General features: G+C 43.2%; 1 protein-coding gene and 1 long non-coding RNA gene across 2 annotated transcripts in view; one reads left to right on the top strand and one right to left on the bottom strand.

The window, feature by feature from the left end:
* LOC124046274 (zinc finger protein Rlf-like) overlaps positions 1-2,449 on the bottom strand; it is a 17,002-nt gene extending 14,553 nt beyond the window's left edge. The window contains 1 exon segment of the mRNA XM_046366456.1: positions 2,215-2,449. Coding sequence (XP_046222412.1) covers positions 2,215-2,394 — 180 coding nt within the window. The 5' untranslated portion in view covers positions 2,395-2,449.
* Positions 1,517-21,502, top strand: LOC124046278. Its single transcript, XR_006840986.1, has 4 exons — positions 1,517-2,461; positions 19,822-19,927; positions 20,191-21,036; positions 21,281-21,502. It is a non-coding gene; the product is annotated as an uncharacterized LOC124046278 (long non-coding RNA).

A 21,502-nucleotide genomic window follows, 5' to 3' on the forward strand; every position in this document is an offset into this window, starting at 1 on the left:
TGTTAACTTCTGTGCTGCATAAGTGATGATGCAGCCCAGACTCTCAGTGATTGCTGTGGTTTCTCAGAATAGGCTAGAGCTAGCAATGAGTTAGTGGAGCAGGCTCTTGTGCTATAAGGGGACATCGGCATCGCTGAGAGAGACTTGATCCTCTCTCAACCAGTAGACAACGTGAGACATTTGAAAGAAGTACCAAAAGTAAAACATAAGAATTGAAAAAGTATGAAAAAGTAAGTTTCAGTATACCATGCAATACTATTGTTGGGTGGCATTTTCAGAGAATGTATGTAGCGATCGATAGAGCAGCAGAATTACATTCAGGGTGAGTCGTCAGACAAAGCTAATTGATAAGTAATGAAGAACTCATGCCCTGAAGGCCGGTCATAATTATGCTAAACCCTGCCTATTTCTACCATTTATCTTCTCAAATCTGATTGTAAACCTAACCACACCAATAACCTTAAACTAAGACCAACAATCAAATTGTTGTTTTCATGAATTTTTACAATAGACAATTTTGACTGACTGTTGTATTAACTAGTGACAACCCTGCAGGCCTATTCACATGCATGCCTGCAAGTGCCTGATTTCCAGCTAGCCCTGATAAACAAAACGTGATGCCATCCAGCCCAGTTCAGCTTTTACTGTAAACATTTAAAACGTTGCAAAGAGCAACAAGATAAACTAGCTACTTGTTTGTATGTACTGGATTTAGCATCTAAAATATTTTTTGCAAGCCTTATTGTCATCCTGGAGCACTGACCGTCTCCCTCTCTGACTGGCCCTTGATCAGGACTCCAATGTCCTCCAATGCATTACACATAATAGACTGACCACACCGCTCGCATCGTGCGTACAAGCGTTGCAAAATAATTGTAGAAATCTATGTTATTCAATAATTGCGCCAACGAGCGTCTGTGTTGCCACGGGCTGAAATAGAAGTCATTCCTATTTCTGACGCAGATCGCGATGCAAGTCCTGCCTCTCCCATCTCCACATTGGTTTATAGAAGCAGGTACCCAGGTGCCACCTCCTCATTGGTTATACCCACGTGGGCGATTGAAAGACAACCTGTTGCCGTGGTAATACTATGCAAGTGTAGATGCCAATCACCATATAAATTAAAGATGAAAAAGCCTGGAAGGAGGAGAGATGATTAGAAACAATTCGGTTGACCGTTTTCATGTGTAGATTCATTTTCGGAGTAGAGAACCTTGTGCATTTCAGGTAAACTAACAACCTAATGTTTATATCCCAGGACAAATTAGCTAGCAACAGCAAGCTAGCTAAATAGGACAAATTAGCTGGCTAAATGGCCATACATGTTTAACCCTTTTCGACCTGTCCACAAATTAATGTAATTGGTTCAGAGTTTGTTTAGATATTGTAACCTGCGTGTCGTGATCGCTTTTGGTGTAGGGGGACAAAACACATTTATGCACGATGGCGCACGCGTAGTTCCGTGTAAATCATTGTTCAGAGCGCGACGCTCTGCCTGAACATTTTAACACGCATCGCTTGCCGTATGGTTTTGGAAACATTAAGGACCTTATCTGTCACATTGGCGCGTATTGTTTTTGTAAATAAAAGGTTAAATTGATAGACCTTAATCGGATTAGGGTTCCCAAATGGCCATATTTCAATGTAACAGCACTTGTTTCCGAAAACAAATTTAAAATAGTTAATTAACACAGGTATGTATGTATGTAAACGGAAGACAGAAAAATACTGTAGGCTGCAACTGTGTCAAAACAGTGTACAGTAAGTGTGTCTTGCCTTTGTGAAATAGTTTTGTGATATGAATGTAGAGGGATTTATGTTTATAGAACTGTAACGTTACTGCAATTGATAACCGTTTCATGTTTAGATGGAACATTATTTGGTTAAGGTCCTTGGACTAAGGTGTAACGTTAGGCTCCTTTAGTCCAACACTGGGCTACTGTACTTCAAGCTTGTAGAACAACCATGTCAACATTGCTAACGTGTTAACTAGCTGGCTAGAGTTAGAACCACTGACGATAGCATGTTGTCTTTTGCACATTGGAGGCATGTAATACAGCTGTGTTATACTTTGCGTTGCTTATAGTCGTGCATTAATGTAGATTGTTCGCTTATCCTGGTAAATGTTCTACCTAGTTAGCAACTAAAGGCCATATTGGCGCATACAGCCAACGTCGTTCCTTTTCCTTTCAGTTTTGCGTGCACGCTAGTTACCTGGCAGAAGTTGTCGCAATATTCGGTGGAAGATATTTCCGAAATGTCTTGTTGCCAGAGCGTTACTTCCAGCGCTCTCAAGGTAGTCAGCATGCCTTCCATGTCGACGAAGGTGTCCTCGGCAGTATTAGACAGCCGATTACTCCAGTCGGGTGCTGGTTCAACATCACTATCCGCCATCCTCACTCCCCGCCACCGCGCGTATGCAGCCTGTCATGTGATCGGCGTGCACTCACCAATGCTCCAGGTAATGACATTTGGTTATTTACATTTACATTTAAGTCATTTAGCAGACGGTAACTATACCTTTCATCTGTTGTTCCACCATATTTTTTGCATAGGAATTTAATTTATTGTAAACGACTATATATTATATTCAATCACATACTGCTGAAAAAAATACCCCAAATAGTCCACTCCCAGAGACGGTGCAATTCTACACAGTTAGAGTATATAAGTGTCAACGCCAGCTGTACTATAGGTAGATAACATACATATATATTTCAACCTTTATTTAAGTAGGCAAGCCAGTTAAGAACAATAAGAATTCTTATTTATAATGACAGCCAAACTCAGAAGACGCTGGGCTAATTGTGCGCCGCCTTATAAGACTGTGATACAGCCTGGTTTGAATCGTTTTAAAACATTTTAATCAAACTATTATATATGAATCTGCAATGATCGCATTATTGTGTGCATGTAACCGTACTCAATGTTTTTGTGTTGTCATGTAGCTTTTAATTTATTGAGCAGTTGTATTGTGTAGGCCCACGGCTCATTGTACTGGTATCCCCCTGTATATAGTCTCACTATTGTTTTTTTCACTGGTGCTCTTCAATTACGTGTTACTTTTTTTCTTATTCTTTTAAATATTTTTTTTAAACTGCATTGTTGGTTAGGGGCTTATAAGTAAGCATTTCACTAAGGCCTGTTTTATTCGGTGCATGTGGCTAATAAAATGTGATTTGATTTGTATAGTCCTTGGCAGCAATGTCAGAAATGGATGTACTGTATGTGTAGCAGCAATAAACCACAGATATTTTGGGAAAAGTAAATCCAATGTACTCTGGCAAATCTAACATATTATGAACTAAGCAGATATTTCAGCGAATTACAAAATAGCACACTGGCCCGTTAAGACTGGCTCGCAATCCTTTGGGGAATGGATTGGATCTGGAAAATGAAAAAGCAATGGTGATACGCTTGCAGCAACAGGAAAGGTGCGGACTTGTCGCTACATAATGAATATTTATACAGAGTACATTTTAAACGTAATTTGTGGCTATATTTCCCATAAATATTTTGCACCAATTGTCTAGTAGAGTGCATGTCTGCACTTGTCTAATACGTAATGTAAATTCAACATGTCTTGTATCTGAAAAACACAATTGTTATTTTTCTTCTAACATGTTAAATGTTTTTAGCTGTATTTAAAATAAAATGGACACATTTTATACTTTTTTTTTTACTAAGATTTTATAAATTGAATACCACGTATTATTATTTTTTACCCCCGTCGTTTTATTAGTGGGTTGGATGTCTACCACAGCTGGTAGCAAGCTCTCAACCCCAAACTTAAAGCATTATTTCTTTGGCTCACAAATTCATGTTCCTCCCTCCCCAACCTGGTCTCAGAGCAACCTGGTCTCAGAACATTTAGTATTATTCTGTACGTAAAGCCAAAACATGACATTTAGTATGGTATGCTACCTTCCGTATGGTATTTGCTTGTATATTGTATATACAAGCATTGTATATAGACTCCCCTTTTTTTCTACTGTGTTATTGACTTGTTAATTGTTTACTCCATGTGTAACTGTGTTGTCTGTTCACACTGCTATGCTTTATCTTGGCCAGATCACAGTTGCAAATGAGAACTTGTTCTCTAGCCTACCTGGTTAAATAAAGGTGGGGGAAAAAAAGAAAAAAAAATTTGTGGATGTCCATCACCCATTTCCTATGAAATATTACAGCCTTATTGTAAAAGGGATTAAATAGTGTTTTTGCAAATGTAGAAAAAAATAAACTGAAATGTTACATTTATATAAATATTCAGTACTTTGAAGAACCTAAGGCAGCGATTACAGCCTTGAGTCTTCTTGGTTGAAGCTACAAGCTTGGCACGTCTGTATTTGGAGAGTTTCTCCCATTATTTTCTGCAGATCCTCTCAAGCTCATCAAGTTGGATGGGGAGTGTTGCTGCACACCTATTTTTAGTTCTCCAGAGATGTTCAATCGGGTTCAAGCACGGGCTCTGGTTGGGCCAGTCAAGGACGTTGAGACTTGCCCCGAACCCACTCCTGCATTGTCTTGGCTGTGTGCTTAGGGTCGTTGTCTTGTTGGAAGGTGAACCTTCGCCTCAGTCTGAGGTCTTCATCGAGGATCTATGTTCTTTGCTCCGTTAATCTTTCTCTTGATCCTGACAAGTCTCCCAGTTTCTACAGCTGAAAAACATCCCTACTGCATGATGCTGCCACCACCATGCTTCACTGTAGGAATGGTGCCAGGTTTCCCCCAGACGTGGTGATTGGCATTCTGGCCAAAGAGTTCAATCTTGGTTTCACCAGACTAGAGAATCTTGTTTCTTATGGTCTGAGAGTCTTTTAGGTCCCTTTTGGCTAACTCCAAGCAGGCTGTCGTGTGCCTTTTACTGAGGAATGGCTTCCGTCTGACCACTCTACAATAAAGGCCTGATTGGTGGAGTGCTGCAGAGATGGTTTTCCTTCTAGAAGGTTCTCCATCTCCACAGAACTCTGGCGCTCTGTCAGTGAACATTGTGTTCTTGGTCACCTACCTGACCAAGGCCCTTCTCTCCGATTGCTTAGTTTGGCTGGGCAGCCAGCTCTAGGAAGAGTCTTGATGGTTCCAATTTAAGAGTCTTGACTTCTTCCATTTAAGAATGAGGGAGACCACTGTGTTCTTGGGGAGCTTCAATGCTGAATAAATGTTTTTGTACCCTTCCCCAGATCTGTGGCTCGACACAATCCTGTCTCAGAGCTCTACGGACATTTACTTCAACCTTATTGGTTGGTTTTTGCTCTGACATGCACTGTCAACTGTGGGATCTTATGTAGTGCCTTTCCAAATCATGTCCAATCAATTTAATTTACCACAGGTGCACTCCAATCAAGTTGTGGAAAGATCTTCAAGGATGATCAATGGAAACAGGATACACCTCAGCTCAATTTTGAGTCTCATAGCGAAGGGTCTGAATATTTATTTACATAAGGTATTTCAGTTTATTTATTTTGAATGCATTTGTTTTGTCGTTATTGGGGTATTGTGTGTAGATTTGAGGGGGAGGGAAACGATTGACCGACAGCGAACGACAGCGAACGTCAATGGATGTTGAAATTCAGACATCTATTTTTTACAAGTTTGAACAGTACAGTCGGGGTTAGGGTGATTCTAAGGGCCTGTGACCCTAAAAATGGACCCTAAAAAAATGACATTTAGATTCAATATTAAATTATTAACCTATCGTCATTAATATCATATTTTATTTACAATGTATTAATAAAACTAACGGTTTCTTTTTTTGTTTTTGGCAACAAAAAAAAGTACACATCCAGAGAGCCTATGTATTGCCCAACCTTCCCCCCTCTATTTACATGAAATGGTTCGGTCCTGCCCCCAAACCAGGCACGAACTGTATGTCTCAGCTTCCTAAAGATAAATCTGGCTTCCAAAAACGGAAAGACCGGAGAAAGAAAAGAAAGGGCGACAGCATGTCATTCAATTTTTCACAGAGGAAGGTGGGTGTAGTCCGTGAATGGTGGAAATTAACCTGTTAGCTTAGTCCATATTGAAATAGGCTCTTTTTGCTCCCCCAACATTCTCGTTAGTTTCTTAAATATATTGACAGAAAATTCGGTGTTTACATTTCGCTCCTTTAGGCGACATTTAATCAATGCAGGCAAACTTTTAGCAAGCTATTTGTTTTAATATGCTTTGTGTTGTAAGTCGCGACAGACAAATATATATAAATATATACAGTTAAGCATATATTGTCAACCAGCACATTAATAAAGTAAGTAACAACTGGTTTCCGTTTCCTTTGTAACATCAATATGAGTAAAATCAATATTGCTACATGTTCTCTTTTTTTTATTAAAAAAATATTTTTTACAACAAAGGCAGACTCCACCTAACTTTGGCTTGTAGTCCATGTCTGCAATAACTTGGAATGTGAACTGAATGTTTGTTTACTGTCTCTGACTGTCCATTATTTTTATTTTATATTTTTTTACCTTCACACATTCTTTCAGGTGTATATGTCTTCGGATGGCCCTACCAGACCTTGTGTGGGCAGTGTTGATTACATCAGGAGGTGCTTGACCTGAGATGTTTGGATCTTCTTGTTGAGGTGCAGCATTCAACTCTAGATTGTGTTCAGTACCCTGCTGGACTTCAGCTGGTGCTCTGTTTACTGGCTCTGTACCAGGCTCCTCAACAGTGGGGAAATCCTTTATTTCTCTGCTCTTCCTCAGGGGTCGCCTGTACCCCCTGAAGACTTGGCCCTGTTCTGTCTTCACCTCGTAGGACCTTTGCTACACAGGTCTGACTACTGTGGCCCTCTGCCACCACTGTTTCTGTCCTGTGAGTGGCTGAACTCCCACCCTGTCATCTTGTTGCAGCTCTGTGAGATCCTGAGCGGAGGTATCGTAGTACTTTGCCTGTTTGTGGTCTTTCTTTTAACTTCTCCAGCTGACAGTTTGCCATCCTCGGTCTCGAGAGATTTGAACTCATTGTAAATAGTGTCTTTGTACGTCTTCCCATGAGCACAATTGCAGGGCTGCTGTCTGTTCCTTGTGACAGAGTATTTCTGTGATCTAGCAGGGTCAGGTATGGGTCAGCACCTGCTCTCTTTACTTTTGCCATCAGTCTTTTGGCTGTTTTCACTGCCGATTCCACTTTCCCATTACTTTGCGAGTATCCTGGAGACAATATTTTGTGTGTAAAGTCCCAAGCCTTGCTGAAACGTTGGAAGTCGTCTGAAGAGCACTGGGGTCATTGTCTGAGTAAAGGATGTCCGGTATCCCATGATGTGCAAAGTGTCTTCAGTTTTCAAATGACTGTTTTTGACTGTTCTCAAAATGGTCCACTTCCCAGAAGTTGAAGAGATAATCAACTGTGACCATGTAGTCTGTCGTTGAACTGGAACAGGTCAGTCCATATTTTTTTCCCAGGGACGCTTTGGTGCTTCGTGTGGCCTCAACATTTCTTTCTGCTTCTTCGTACCCCATGCAGTGCAGGTGCTACATTGTGCCATGCATGTTCTCAGCTGTGCATGCATGCCTGGCCAGTAGACACTCTCACGAGCTCTTCTCAGACATCCCTCTGTTCCTATGTGTGAGGAATGGATTCTCTGCATTATCTCTGACCTGAGGGCAGTAGGCACAACGACTCGCTCACCTCTGTTGTGAAAATACATGGCTACTTCCAAGGGTGCATGTCCTTTCACTTCAGGCCACCACTGCAGGATCACATTTTTCAGTGTCTGGAGCTCCTTGTCCAGCTCAGTGGTTCTCTGGATGTGCTTTAGTCTCTCGCTTGACACAGGCAGGTAGTGTAGCATATTGATTGATTCCACTTCGACCTCCATAAGGCCTCTGTCTTGTTTTGTGAGGTACGCCCTGCTCAGGGTGTCGGCCAGCACCACATGTTTTCCCGGAACATATCGAAGACTGACCTCGTAGTTTTGGAGTCTCATGAGGATGCGTTGTAGTCTTTTTGGTGTGCTGAGGAGAGGCTTTGTCATGATGCTCTCTAGAGGTCTTGTGATCTGACTGCACGTTGACAGTTTGTCCATATGTGAATTGGTGGAACCTCTCCATGCCAAACACCACTGCAAGCAGCTCCTTCTCTATCTGTGCATACCCTTTTTCAGTCTGTCAGGGCTCTGCTGGTGTAAGCTATTGGTTGTCCTCCCTGCATCAAGGCTGCTCCTAACCCACTCTCTGAAGCATCACACAGTAGTACAAGCTGCTCTGTTGGGTTGTAGTATTTCAGCACAGGGGTCTGTGCAATGCTATCCCTGATTTTATTGAAAGCCTGCTCATGTCTCTCTGACCACTCCCACAGTGAGTCCTTGTGTGTTAGCTGGCGCAGTGGCTCGCAGAGCTCTGTGGCTAGGTAGTTTACCATGCCCAGGAAGCGCTGCACCCCTGCACATCTGTAGGCCTAGGCATCTGTTTGATGGCTGTCACTTTTCCTGGGTCCACTTTCAACCCCGCTGATGTTAGCAGGTGGCCAATGTAGGGCATTTCCTTCAGCCTGAGCTGCAGCTTCTCCGGATTCAGCTTGAAATTGAGCTTCCTGCATCTGTCCAGGAGCATTTTCAGGTTTTTGTCATGGTCCAGAGTTGCCGTTTCATCATTGTCTCCTCCTCCCCAATCAGGATGTCATCTGCAATGATTTTGACTCCTGGAAGACCTTCCATTGCCTGGTTCAACTTCCTCTGAAAGATCTCTGGGGCTGGACTGATTCCCATTGGCATGCGCTGCCACCTGTAGCATCCCATGGGAGTAGAGAACGTGGTGAGATAGCTGGATTCCTCCTCCAGTTCCACATGCCAAAATCCGTTTTATTTTACATCACAAACAGAACACGCGTGCTCTGTTCAGATCTGGCAGCACGTCTTCAATAGTGGGAAGTGAGTAATGGCTCCTCTTGAGAGGTTTCGGATCAATACACACTCTTAGCTTTCCAGGTGGTTTCTTCACTACGATCAGGCTGCTAATCCAATCTGTGCTTTTTTCCCCAACTGCTTTTATCATCCTTCTTTTCTCTAGACCACTGAGCTCCTCTTTGAGTGGTTTATATAGCGCTACTGGCACTCTTCTCTTTGGCAGTTGGACAGGCTCCACTCGCTCATCCACTTCCAGCTACATTTTGCCGGGTAAGCAACCATCTCCTTTGAATACATCAGAGTACTCCTGTTTAATTTGCTCTTTAGTCCAGGATCCTGTTGTTTTCTCAATGGCCAGGATGTTGTGATGCTGCACAGTAATCAACTCCATTGCCTGGATAGCCTTACTGCCTAGAATGGGCCTGTGCACATTCTTGTTGACTACGATGAGCTCAACTCGGTAGGTTTTCTTATTGCATGGATTGATCACTTTAACTGTGCACTTTCCCAGTGGCGTCAGAGTGCTCTTGTTTATACATCACCAATACCTGACTGCAGGGCTCTATGTGACTGGCTTTTATGAGGTTTGCAGGGATAACATTACAACTAGCACCACAACCAAGCTGATGTCTGACATTTTGTTGACCTGCATGGTTGCAAAGAGCGCTGCCTTGGGGTCTGTTCTTTTTCTCCTGCACCACGTTGATGCTCTCTGACTTTGGCCCTAGTGTGATGCACAGAACATCCTCACCCTTCTTAGTCAGCTTACGCATTTTCCATTGCCAGGACTCTGTTTCTCTTGCTTGTCCCTGCACTTTTGCAAACCGTAGAGAAGTGATAGTTTTTTCCACAATATTGCTACACTATTCATACTAAATCAGTTGCTGCTGCTTGACCGAGGTAAAGACAGTTTCAGGTGGGATATTTGCGCTTTCAAACCACTTGAGCCACAGACTCCAAATAAGTTTCATGATGTTGAAAAATTTGTGCACGACATTGCACAGGTCTTATTTTCATGATTTGGACATTTGCAAAGCTTATAAACATGTGGAAATGTGAGCAGATTTTTGTATTCCTAGTTATGTCTCCTTGGTCATGTGACCTACTGACCTCAAACAAGGTTCAGAAGGTACACTCGGTGGGCCTACACATTGCACACCCTTTATTTTGTCCCCTTTCATCTCACACAATTTTACTTGAATTTTTCCAACTTTCTAATTTCAATAGCGCCTTGGTTATGTGACCTGCTGATCTCAAACAAGGTTCAGAATGCCAACTTCCCTTACCTACATTGTTATAACATGCCAGAGGCTGTTCACCTTGGAGACCTGCTGCGGATATGAGTATGGCCCAGTGTGAGATTTCCACCCTTTCCCCCGGATTTTTTAAGGGCCAGGGAGAGCTCACTGGACTTCGCCGCAACACTTTCCAGGGCTTGGGCCCCTCTCTTGGGGCGAACCCATTCCAGGGCGCCCTGCCCTTCACAAAGAAAAGAGAGCTCTCCCTGGGGCTCCCGCCAGCTTCTCACTTTACCACAGTGGATGCCTCACGGCGCCAGTCTGGAGATTCTGAAAGTAGATTGAGGTCAGTAGGTCTCATTTACCAAGGAGCTGTTGAAATGATAAAGTTTGGAAAATGTATGTAAAATCGTGTGAGATGAAAATGGACAAACTAAAAGCTGTGCAATATAGAAGGGTAATCAGTGGACATTCTGAACCTTGAGGTCAGTACGTCACATGACAAAGGAACTATTGAAATTAGAAATATTGAACATTTAATGTAAAATTGCGTGAAATTAATATGGACAAACTAAAGGGTGTGCAATGTGTAGGCCCACTGAGTGGACATTCTAAACCTTGCTTGAAGTCCGTACGTCACATGATCAAGGAGCTATTGAAATTTGGAAAAATTCATGTAAAATCGTGTGAGATGAAAATGGACAAACAAAAGGGTGTGCAACAAACTCAGCAAAAAAGAAACGTCCTCTGTCAACTTCGATCCTCCGATCCAACAGGTCCCAGACATGCTCAATGGGATTGAGATCCGGGCTGTTCGTTTGCCATTGTTGAACAATGACATTCCTGTCTTGCAGGAAATCGCACACAGAACGAGTAGTATGGCTGGTGACATTGTCATGCTGGAGGGTCATATCAGGATGAGCCTGCAGGAAGGGTACCACATTTTTTTTTAACCTTTATTTACCTAGGCAAGTCAGTTAAGAACAAATTCTTACTTTCAATGATGGCCTAGGAACAGTGGGTTAACTGCCTGTTCAGGGGCAGAACGACAGATTTGTACCTTGTCAGCTCAGGGATTTGAACTTGCAACCTTCCGGTTACTAGTCCAACGCTCTAACCACTAGGCTACCCAGCGTTGAGATTGCCTGCAATGACAAGCTCAGTCCGATAATGCTGTGACACATCGTCCCAGACCATGACGTACCCTCCACCTCCAAATTGATCGCGCTCCAGAGTACAGGCCTCTGTGTAACGCTCATTCCTTCGACGATAAACGCAAATCCGACCATCACTCCCGGTGAGACAAAACCGCAAACACTTTTTGCCAGTCCTGTCCGGTCCAGCGACGGTGGGTTTGTGCCCGTAGGCGACGTTGTTGCCAGTGATGTCTGGTGAGGACCTGCCTTACAACAGGCCTACAAGCCCTCAGTCTCTCTCAGCCTATTGCGGACAGTCTAAGCACTGATGGAGGGATTGTGCGTTCCTGGTGTAACTCGGGCAGTTGTTGCCATCCTGTACCTGTCCCACAGGTGTGATGTTCAGACTTACCGATCCTGTGCAGGTGTTCCACGTGGTCTGCCACTGAGAGGACGATCAGCTGTTCGTCCTGTCTCCCTGTAGCACTGTCTTAGTTTTCTCAGTACCGACATTGCAATTTATTGCCCTGGCCACATCTGCAGTCGTAAGGCACGTTCACGCAGATGAGCAGGGACTCTAGGCATCTTTCTTTTGGTGTTTTTCAGAGTCAGTAGAAAGGTCTCTTTAGTGTCCCAAGTTTTCATAATTGTGACCTTAATTGCTTACCATCTGTAAACTGTTAGTGTTTTAACAACCGTTCCACAGGTGCATGTTCATTAATTGTTTATGGTTCATTGAACAAGCATGGGAAACAGTGTTTAAACCCTTTACAATGAAGATCTGGGAAGTTATTTGGATTTAATTATGTTACCGTCATTCTGTTGTCAGGTGTTAATCCCCTTCACTGACTGTAGTTCAATAATCAAAATAGATTTTTTTCAAACTCAAAGGGCTATATTGTCGGCTGCCATTAAGCAAGCGCAATTGCCAAACGCACGCTCGTTTGCAATTTCGACCTGTTAAAGCCAGCGCTCTTCTGTTTTCAAACTCTAGCTTCAGGATTGGTTTTATGAGCTTGCTTGCGCTGAAGTGAGAGGGGTGCAAGTAGCCGAGGTGTGTTCTTTAATGTACTAATTTCAGGCAGTGCTGTTGGGGTTATTTAAGACCAACCAAAAGCTGGTCTTAGTGGTAAAGCAGTTGGTTATGGCATGGATTTTGACAATGGAAGCACAGCCTATCCAGCTGTGACGCACAGTGCCCCTATGCATAACATAATAATAATATATGCCATTTAGCAGACGCTTTTATCCAAAGCGACTTACAGTCATGTGTGCATACATTCTACATATGGGTGGTCCCGGGGATCGAACCCACTACCCTGGCGTTACAAGCGCCATGCTCTACCAACTGAGCTACAGAAGGACCATGGAACATGGAACAAGACAGCAGCAGCTAGATCTTCTGCACAGATTCTGCAGACCTGGTCCCTGACAGTAAATCTCAGTAAGACAAAAATAATGGTGTTCCAAAAAATGTCCAGTCGCCAGGACCACAAATACAAATTCCATCTAGATGCTGTTGCCCTTGAGCACACAAAGAACTATACATACCTCGTCCAAAACTATGATCACTTGGCTACATAGCTGATGCCTGCTCGAATGTCCATTAATCACGGTACTCCATTCTATTTGTTTATTTTTTATCTGTCGGCCCCAGCCGCGAACTCAGGCTCTGTGTGTAGTTAATCCAACCCTCTGCCTAGTCATCACCATTTTACCTGCTGTTGTTGTGTTAGCTGACTAGCTGTTGTTGTCTCACCTGTTGTTTTAGCTAGCTCTCCCAATCAACACCCCGCATTTACTTTATGCCTCGCTGTATGTCTCAAATGTCAATATGCCTTGTATACTGTTGTTCAGGTTAGTTATCATTGTTTTAGTTTACAATGGAGCCCCTAGTTCCACTCTTCATACCCCTGATACCTCCTTTGTCCCACCTCCCACACATGCGGTGACCTCACCCATTACAACCAGCATGTCCAGAGATACAACCTCTCTTATCATCACCCAATGCCTGGGCTTACCTCCGCTGTACCCGCACCCCACCATACCCGTCTGCGCATTATGCCCTGAATATATTCTACCATGCCCAGAAATCTGCTCCTTTTATTCTTTGTCCCCAACGCTCTAGGCGACCAGTTTTGATAGCCTTTAGCCGCACCCTCATCCTACTCCTCCTCTGTTCCGCAGGTGATGTGGAGGTAAACCCAGGCCCTGCATGTCCCCAGGCACCCTCATTTGTTGACTTCTGTGATTGAAAAAGCCTTGGTTTCATGCATGTCAACATCAGAAGCCTCCTCCCTAAGTTTGTTTTACTCACTGCTTTAGCACACTCCGCCAACCTTGGAAGGCCACCAAAAATTCTGAGATTTCCATACCCAAATATAACATTTCCCATCAAGATAGAACTGCCAAAGGGGGAGGAGTTAGCCTACAAAGTAATGTCATACTTTCCAGGTCCATACCCAAATAGTTCGAACTTCTAATTTTAAAAATGAATATCTCCAGAAATAAGTCTCTCACTGTTGCCGCCTGCTACCGACCCCCCTCAGCTCCCAGCTGTGCCCTGGACACCATTTGTGAATTGATCGCCCCCCATCTAGCTTCGAGTTTGTTCTGTTAGGTGACCTAAACTGGGATATGCTTAACACCCCAGCAGTCCTACAATCTAAGCTAGATGCCCTCAATCTCACACAAATCATCAAGGAACCCACCAAGTACAACCCTAAATCTGTAAACAAGGGCACCCTCATAGATGTTATCCTGACCAACTGGCCCTCCAAATACACCTCCGCTGTCTTCAATCATGATCTCAGCGATCACTGGCTCATTTCCTGTATCCGCTACGGGTCCACGGTCAAACAACCACACCTCATCACTGTCAAACGCTCCCTAAAACACTTCTGTGAGCAGGCCTTTCTAATCGACCTGGCCTGGGTTTCCTGGAAGGATATTGACCTCATCCCGTCAGTTGAGGATGCCTGGTCATTCTTTAAAAGTAACTTCCTCACCATCTTAGATAAGCATGCTCCGTTCAAAAAAATGCAGAACTAAGAACAGATATAGCCCTTGGTTCACTCCAGACCTGACTGCCCTCGACCAGCACAAAAACACCCTGTGGCGGACTGCAATAGCATCGAATAGTCCCCGCGATCTGCAATATGTTCAGGGAAGTCAGGAACCAATACACGTAGTCAGTCAGGAAAGCAAAGGCCAGCTTTTTCAAGCAGAAATTTGCACCCTGTAGCTCTAACTCCAAAAAGTTCTGGGAAACTGTAAAGTCCATGGAGAACAAGAGCACCTCCTCCCAGCTGCCCACTGCACTGAAGCTAGGTAACACGGTCACCACCGATAAATCCATGATAATCGAAAACTTCCTCCTGGCTAATCCAACCTTGGCCAACAGCTCCACCCCTACTCACCCAAGCCTCCCCAGCTTGTCCTTTACCCAAATCCAGATAGCAGATGTTCTGAAAGAACTGCAAAACCTGGACCTGTACAAATCAGATGGGCTTGACAATCTGGACCCTCTATTTCTGAAACTATCCGCTGCCATTGTTGCAACCCTTATTACCAGCCTGTTCAACCTCTCATATCATCTGAGATCCCCAAGGATCGGAAAGCTGCCGCGGTCATCCCCCTCTTCAAAGGGGGAGACACCCTGGACCCAAACTGTTACAGACCTATATCCATCCTGCCCTGCCTATCTAAGGTCTTCGAAAGCCAAGTCAACAAACAGAACACTGACCATCTCAAATCCCACCGTACCTTCTCCGCTGTGCAATCTGGTTTCTGAGCCAGTCACGGGTGCACCTCAGCCACGCTCAAGGTACTAAACGATATCATAACTGCCATTGATAAAAGACAGTACTGTGCAGCAGTCTTCATCGACCTGGCCAAGGCTTTCGACTCTGTCAATCACCATATTCTTATCGGCAGACTCAGTAGCCTCGGTTTTTCGAATGACTGCCTTGCCTGGTTCACCAACTACTTTGCAGACAGAGTTCAGTGTGTCAAATCGGAGGGCATGTTGTCCGGTCCTCTGGCAGTCTCTATGGGAGTGCCACAGGGTTCAATTCTCGGGCTGACTCTTTTCTCTGTATATATCAATGTTGCTCTTGCTGCGGGCAATTCCCTGATCCACCTCTACACAGACGACACCATGCTGTATACTTCTGGCCCTTCCTTGGACACTGTGCTATCTAACTTTCAAATGAACTTCAATGCCATACAACACTCCTTCCGTGGCCTCCAACTGCTCTTAAATGCTAGTAAAACCAAATGCAGGCTTTTCAACCATTCGCCGCCTGCACCCGCACGCCTGACTCGCATCACCGCCCTGGATGGTTCCGACCTAGAATATGTGGACATCTATACGTACCTAGGTATCTGGCTAGACTGTAAACTCTCCTTCCAGACTCATATCAAACATCTCCAATCTAAAATCAAATCTAGACTCGGCTTTCCATTTCGCAACAAAGCCTCCTTCACTCATGCCGCCAACCTTACCATAGTAAAACTGACTATCCTACCGATCCTTGACTTCAGCAATGTCATCTACAAAATAGCTTCCAATACTCTACTCAGCAAACTGGATGCAGTTTATCACAGTGCCATCCGTTTAGTTACTAAAGCACCCACCACTGCAACCTGTATGCTCTAGTCGGCTGGCCCTCGCTACATATTTGTCGGCAGACCCACTGGCTCCAGGTCATCTACAAGTTCATGCTAGGTAAAACTCTGCCTTATCTCAGTTCACTGGTCACGATGGTAACACCCACCCGTAGCACGTGCTCCAGCAGGTGTATTTCACTGATCGTTCCTAAAGCCAACACCTCATTTGGCTGCCTTTCCTTCCAGTTCTGTGCTGCCTGTGACTGGAACGAATTGCAAAAATCGCTGAAGTTGGAGACTTATCTCCCTCACCAACTGTACATAGTCAATCGGTAAATGGCCCACCCAATCTACCTACCTCATCACCATACAGTTATTTATTTACTTTTCTGCTCTTTTGCACACCAGTATCTCTACCTGCACATGACCATCTGATCTTTTATCACTTCAGTGTTAATCTGCTAAATTGTAATTATTTGCCTACCTCCTCATGCCTTTTGCACACAATGTATAGACTTTTTTTTCTGTGTTATTGACTTGTTTATTGTTTACTCCATGTGTAACTCTGTCTGTTCACACTGCTATACTTTATCTTGGCCAGGTCGCAGTTGTAAATGAGAACTTGTTCTCAACTAGCCTACCTGGTTAAATAAAGGTTGAAAAAAAAAAACATCGCCACAGGTAACCTCCACAAAGCTGTGAACGAGCTGAAAGACAAGGAAAGAAGGGCCTTCTATGCCAAAAGGAACATAAAATTTGACATACCGATTAGGATCTGGCAAAAAATACTTGAATCAGTTATAGAACCCATTGCCCTTTATGGTTGAGGTCTGGGGTCCGCTCACCAACCAAGAATGAACCAAATGGGACAAACACCAAATGCATGCAGAACAGTATTAGGCCAATACCCTCTAAATATCCAAATCCAGAAAAGAGCAGTTCAATTTTACAACCACCAAAAAGGAAGCGATTCCCAAACCTTCCATAACAAAGCCATCACCTACAGAGAGATGAACCTGGAGAAGAGTCCCTTAAGTAAGCTGGTCCTGGGGCACTGTTCAACCACCCCATTGAGCCCAGAACAGCAACACAATTATACCCAAGAAATTATGAGAAAACAAAAAGATAATTACTTGACACCTTGAAAAGAATTAACAAAAAAAACAGCAAACAGGTGCAGTAATCTGTAAGATGCTATTTGGCCCTAAACAGAGAATACACAGTGGCAGAATACCTGACCACTATGACTGACCTAAACTTAAGGAACACTTTGACTATGTAGACTCAGTGAGCCTAGCCTTGCTATTGAGAAAGGCAGCAGTAGGCAGACCTGGCTCTCAAGAGAAGATAGGATATGTACACACTGCTCACAAAATGAGGTGGAAACTGAGCTGCACTTCCTAACCTCCTGCCAAAAGTATGACCATATAAGAGACACATATTTACCTCACATTACACAAATAATTAGAAAACAAACCTAATTTCGATAAACTCCAATACATACCAGTGCGCCATCACGGCAGCAAGATTTGTGACCTGTTGCCACAAGAAAAGGGCAACCAGTGAAGAACAATCACCTTTTATAAATAAAACCCATATTTGTATTTACATATTTATGTTTATTTATTTTCCCTTTTGTACTTTAACTATTTACACATCGTTACAACATTGTATATATATGACATTTGAAATGTATTTTCTTTTGGAACTTTGAGTGTAATGTTTACTGTTTATTTGTATTGTTTATTTTACTTTTTAACTTTTTGTTTTGTCTACTTCACTTGCTTTGGCAAAGTTAAAATATGTTTCCCATGCTAATAAAGCCCTTGAATTTAATAGAATTTCTGTGCTTTTTGTGCCATTTCCTTGCAGGCTGTTTTTTTTGGTCCTGCTCAATGCATTCGCCATGTAGATTAGACTGTCAAAGGGTTTGGCTCCTTAGACCGCTTTGAAATAAATCTTAATCACCAAAGCTTTATTAAAAGATCAAGTTGGGAGCATCACCTTTTTTTAATCTACGTATGCGATTGTACAGTATTTTAGATGTGCGTAAAAACCCCTCCATGTAGGCTATACATATTTTTTTATTTCACCTTTATTTAACCAGGTAGGCAAGTTGAGAACAAGTTCTCATTTACAATTGTGACCTGGCCAAGATAAAGCAAAGCAGTTCGACAGATACAATGACACAGAGTTACACATGGAGTAAAACAAACATACAGTCAATAATACAGTATAAACAAGTCTATATACAATGTGAGCAAATGAGGTGAGAAGGGAGGTAAAGGCAAAAAAGGCCATGGTGGCAAAGTAAATACAATATAGCAAGTAAAACACTGGAATGGTAGTTTTGCAATGGAAGAATGTGCAAAGTAAAAATAAAAATAATAGGGTGCAAAGGAGCAAAAATAAATAAATTAAATACAGTTGGGAAGGAGGTAGTTGTTTGGGCTAAATTATAGGTGGGCTATGTACAGGTGCAGTAATCTGTAAGATGCTCTGACAGTTGGTGCTTAAAGCTAGTGAGGGAGATAAGTGTTTCCAGTTTCAGAGATTTTTGTAGTTTGTTCCAGTCATTGGCAGCAGAGAACTGGAAGGAGAGGCGGCCAAAGAAAGAATTGGTTTTGGGGGTGACTAGAGATATACCTGCTGGAGCGTGTGCTACAGGTGGGAGATGCTATGGTGACCAGCGAGCTGAGATAAGGGGGGACTTTACCTAGCAGGGTCTTGTAGATGACATGGAGCCAGTGGGTTTGGCGACGAGTATGAAGCGAGGGCCAGCCAACGAGAGCGTACAGGTCGCAATGGTGGGTAGTATATGGGGCTTTGGTGACAAAACGGATTGCACTGTGATATATGACTGAATGATGATCTGGTGACTTTTTTTACTGGTTACTGTAGCCTATGCTATTTAATAAACTGTATCAATCTACAACAGACTAGAAAGAGCATATTCAGTGTCCCCAGATGAATTGAAGTTGATGACAAAGCAAAGATAGTCAATAACCTACAGAATTTGAGACAATTACATGCAGTATTACGCCATGAAGGTGGCCAAGCCATTGTCACACCTATAATTAATTAATTCATCAAAATCCAGCCATTTCACGCCACCTCCAGCTCTTGTCCTCAATTTCCGCAAACATATTTCTGACACACACCCAGATTTACCAATGTGTTTTTAGGTTTGTTAAAATAGAGCCCAAGGTGTCATTTCATAGCTCACACTTCATTCTTTCTGCAGCCATCTTTGAATCTTAATTCAGAATAGACATTTAAGAGTTTTTGGAAAACTTGGTCACAAACTGAGGGAGATTTAATGTCATTCTGTCACAAAACTTTACATGTGCACTGTTCTTCAATTGCATGTGTTTTTGCAAAATTGTTAGTGGAAATAGTCCTTGGGTATAGTGTTGTATGATTTGTTTAACATTGCAATCAATGGTTTTTGTTTGGCATACATTTTGAGATGAAAAATCAGAGGCTCAGCATCATTCCATATTTTTATTTAACTAGGTAAGTCAGTTAAGAACAAATTCTTATTTACAGTGATTGCCTACATGACGCTGGGCCAATTGTGCGCCACCCTATGGGACTCCCAATCACAGCAGGTTGTGATACAGCCTGGATTCTAACCAGTGTCTGTAGTGACGATTCTAGCACTGAGATACAGTGCCTTAGACCGCTGCGCCACTAGGGAGCTCAAATCGCCAGAAACGAATCCCCACACTTCCTTGTCATGTTTACTTTCAACTCCCAGTACACTACTTTGGTACATTTTAATAAACTGATACATTGCAGCTGCTCGAGTGCAATATTTATTTATCCAAAACAATGTTTTCATAATTGTAGAGCTCTTAGAAGTTGGGGTTACAAAAATGTACTATGATCTGTCCCAAACATATTGTGTGGGGCATTAATTTCAATGTCACTGGAGTGTGAGAAATGTCACTAAGACAAAAGGAGCTCTCATTGTGTGTTCCTCCAACAGGAAGTGGCAGAGAAAGCACAGGGTGCAGAGGGCCTCTTTCTCTTTCCTCCTTGGACAAAGACCATGACCTTTTCCTCAGTTTAAACCATCGCAGAGAAACTCACAGGTTCACCACCAGCCTTGCTATGCATCCTAACACGTTAAAATCCAATACGCTTCATCTTTCTGGTTTTCTGTAGATCAGTTAGTAGAGCATGGCACTTGCAATGCCAGGATAGTGAGTTCAATTCCTGGTACCACCCATACGTGGTCCCGGGAACACATGCATGACTAAGTTGCTTTGCATAAAAGTGTCAGCTAAATACCATTTATTATTACACCCAACACACACAATCATTTGTTGGTGACCTCTTGCGCACCTTCCCGCAGGGATCACACATCCAGTGGATTTCGAGGAGCAAGTGACCGATGACCCTAATGGAGAGACCCTAACCCTGGAGTCCAAGATGCAACTTGACACAATGATGAAGAGTAGACCCAGCAAAACACTCACATAATTACTGGGTTTTGCCTTACTGTGATTTAAGCTAAAGTTATTTGTAATCCAGCTCAAGAATAGATTACATCCTACCTTGTAAACGTTTTACTGCTGTCTATGACTGAGTTATAAAGTATGAAATTACTTATGGTGATAAATGACAAGAGAATAAGGTTCAAATAGGCATTCCAACAGTTAGCAGAGAAAGCCTCACTCAGATGGTTTCACCTGTCTCTGTGCTTGTCTCCACCCGCCACCAGGTGTCTCCCATCTCTCAGTGTTCTCTGTCTGTTGACAGTTTGTTTTGTTTGTCAAGCCTACCACCGTTGTTCTCTGCCTGTCTTTTTCTAGTTCCCGTTTTTGACCATTCTGCCTGCCCTGGATACTGGCCTCTGCCTGCCCTTGACCTGTCGTTTTGCCTGCCCCCTGTTCTAGTAATAAACTTTTGCTACTTTGACACTGTCTGCATCTGGGTCTTCCCTATAACGTGATCCAGATTTCACAATTAAGTCTCAGTCTCACCAGGTTACCCCTAGTTCCCTGAGTGGGCTGAGATCCTGGCAGCATTCTGCTGTGACCTCCACATCCTTCTCTGCCAGCCAGTACAGGGACTTCCTGCCCCCCAAAACACAGGGGAGCTGGGATACACCTGGTTGGTCATTCAGAGTGAGCTCAACATATTCACTGGGTACCTGCCAAACAATCGCTACCACCCCTCTGCACCACAAGGAAAAAAGGTACCGTCTCTGGAAGTGACTGTATCTGATCTTTCACCTTCAGTTTGATTTTTGTTTTAAAGAAATAATCCTCACATAAACCCTTGGCAAAGACTAAGTGTTATTTTGACTCTGATACGTCTACATTATTATTACCTCAGCATAGTCTGTCTAGTGTTATCAGCAGCAAATTGTATCAAATGTCCTATAACTTGTTTGAATGAAATACATGATCATAGCAGTGACTGTGTTTGTTTCCCCACAGGTTCTCATTCACTCCCTGCTGAGTATGTTCCACCCACGGCCTTTCAAGTCCCGCTTTGCCGCTCCGTGGCCTGCATTCGAGCCGCCAGAGACTTCTATCTGGACATAGTCTTCAGGTGAGGAAACTCTGGGATTCCTCATCAAGCCTAGTCCAGTGAGTTCACAACTTGTTTCCATGTTATTACCCCTGTAACAGCTGCAGATCCCAGCCTATGGAATAAAA

This window comes from Oncorhynchus gorbuscha, linkage group LG10 (assembly GCF_021184085.1).
Source record: "Oncorhynchus gorbuscha isolate QuinsamMale2020 ecotype Even-year linkage group LG10, OgorEven_v1.0, whole genome shotgun sequence".
Lineage (NCBI taxonomy): Eukaryota > Metazoa > Chordata > Actinopteri > Salmoniformes > Salmonidae > Oncorhynchus > Oncorhynchus gorbuscha.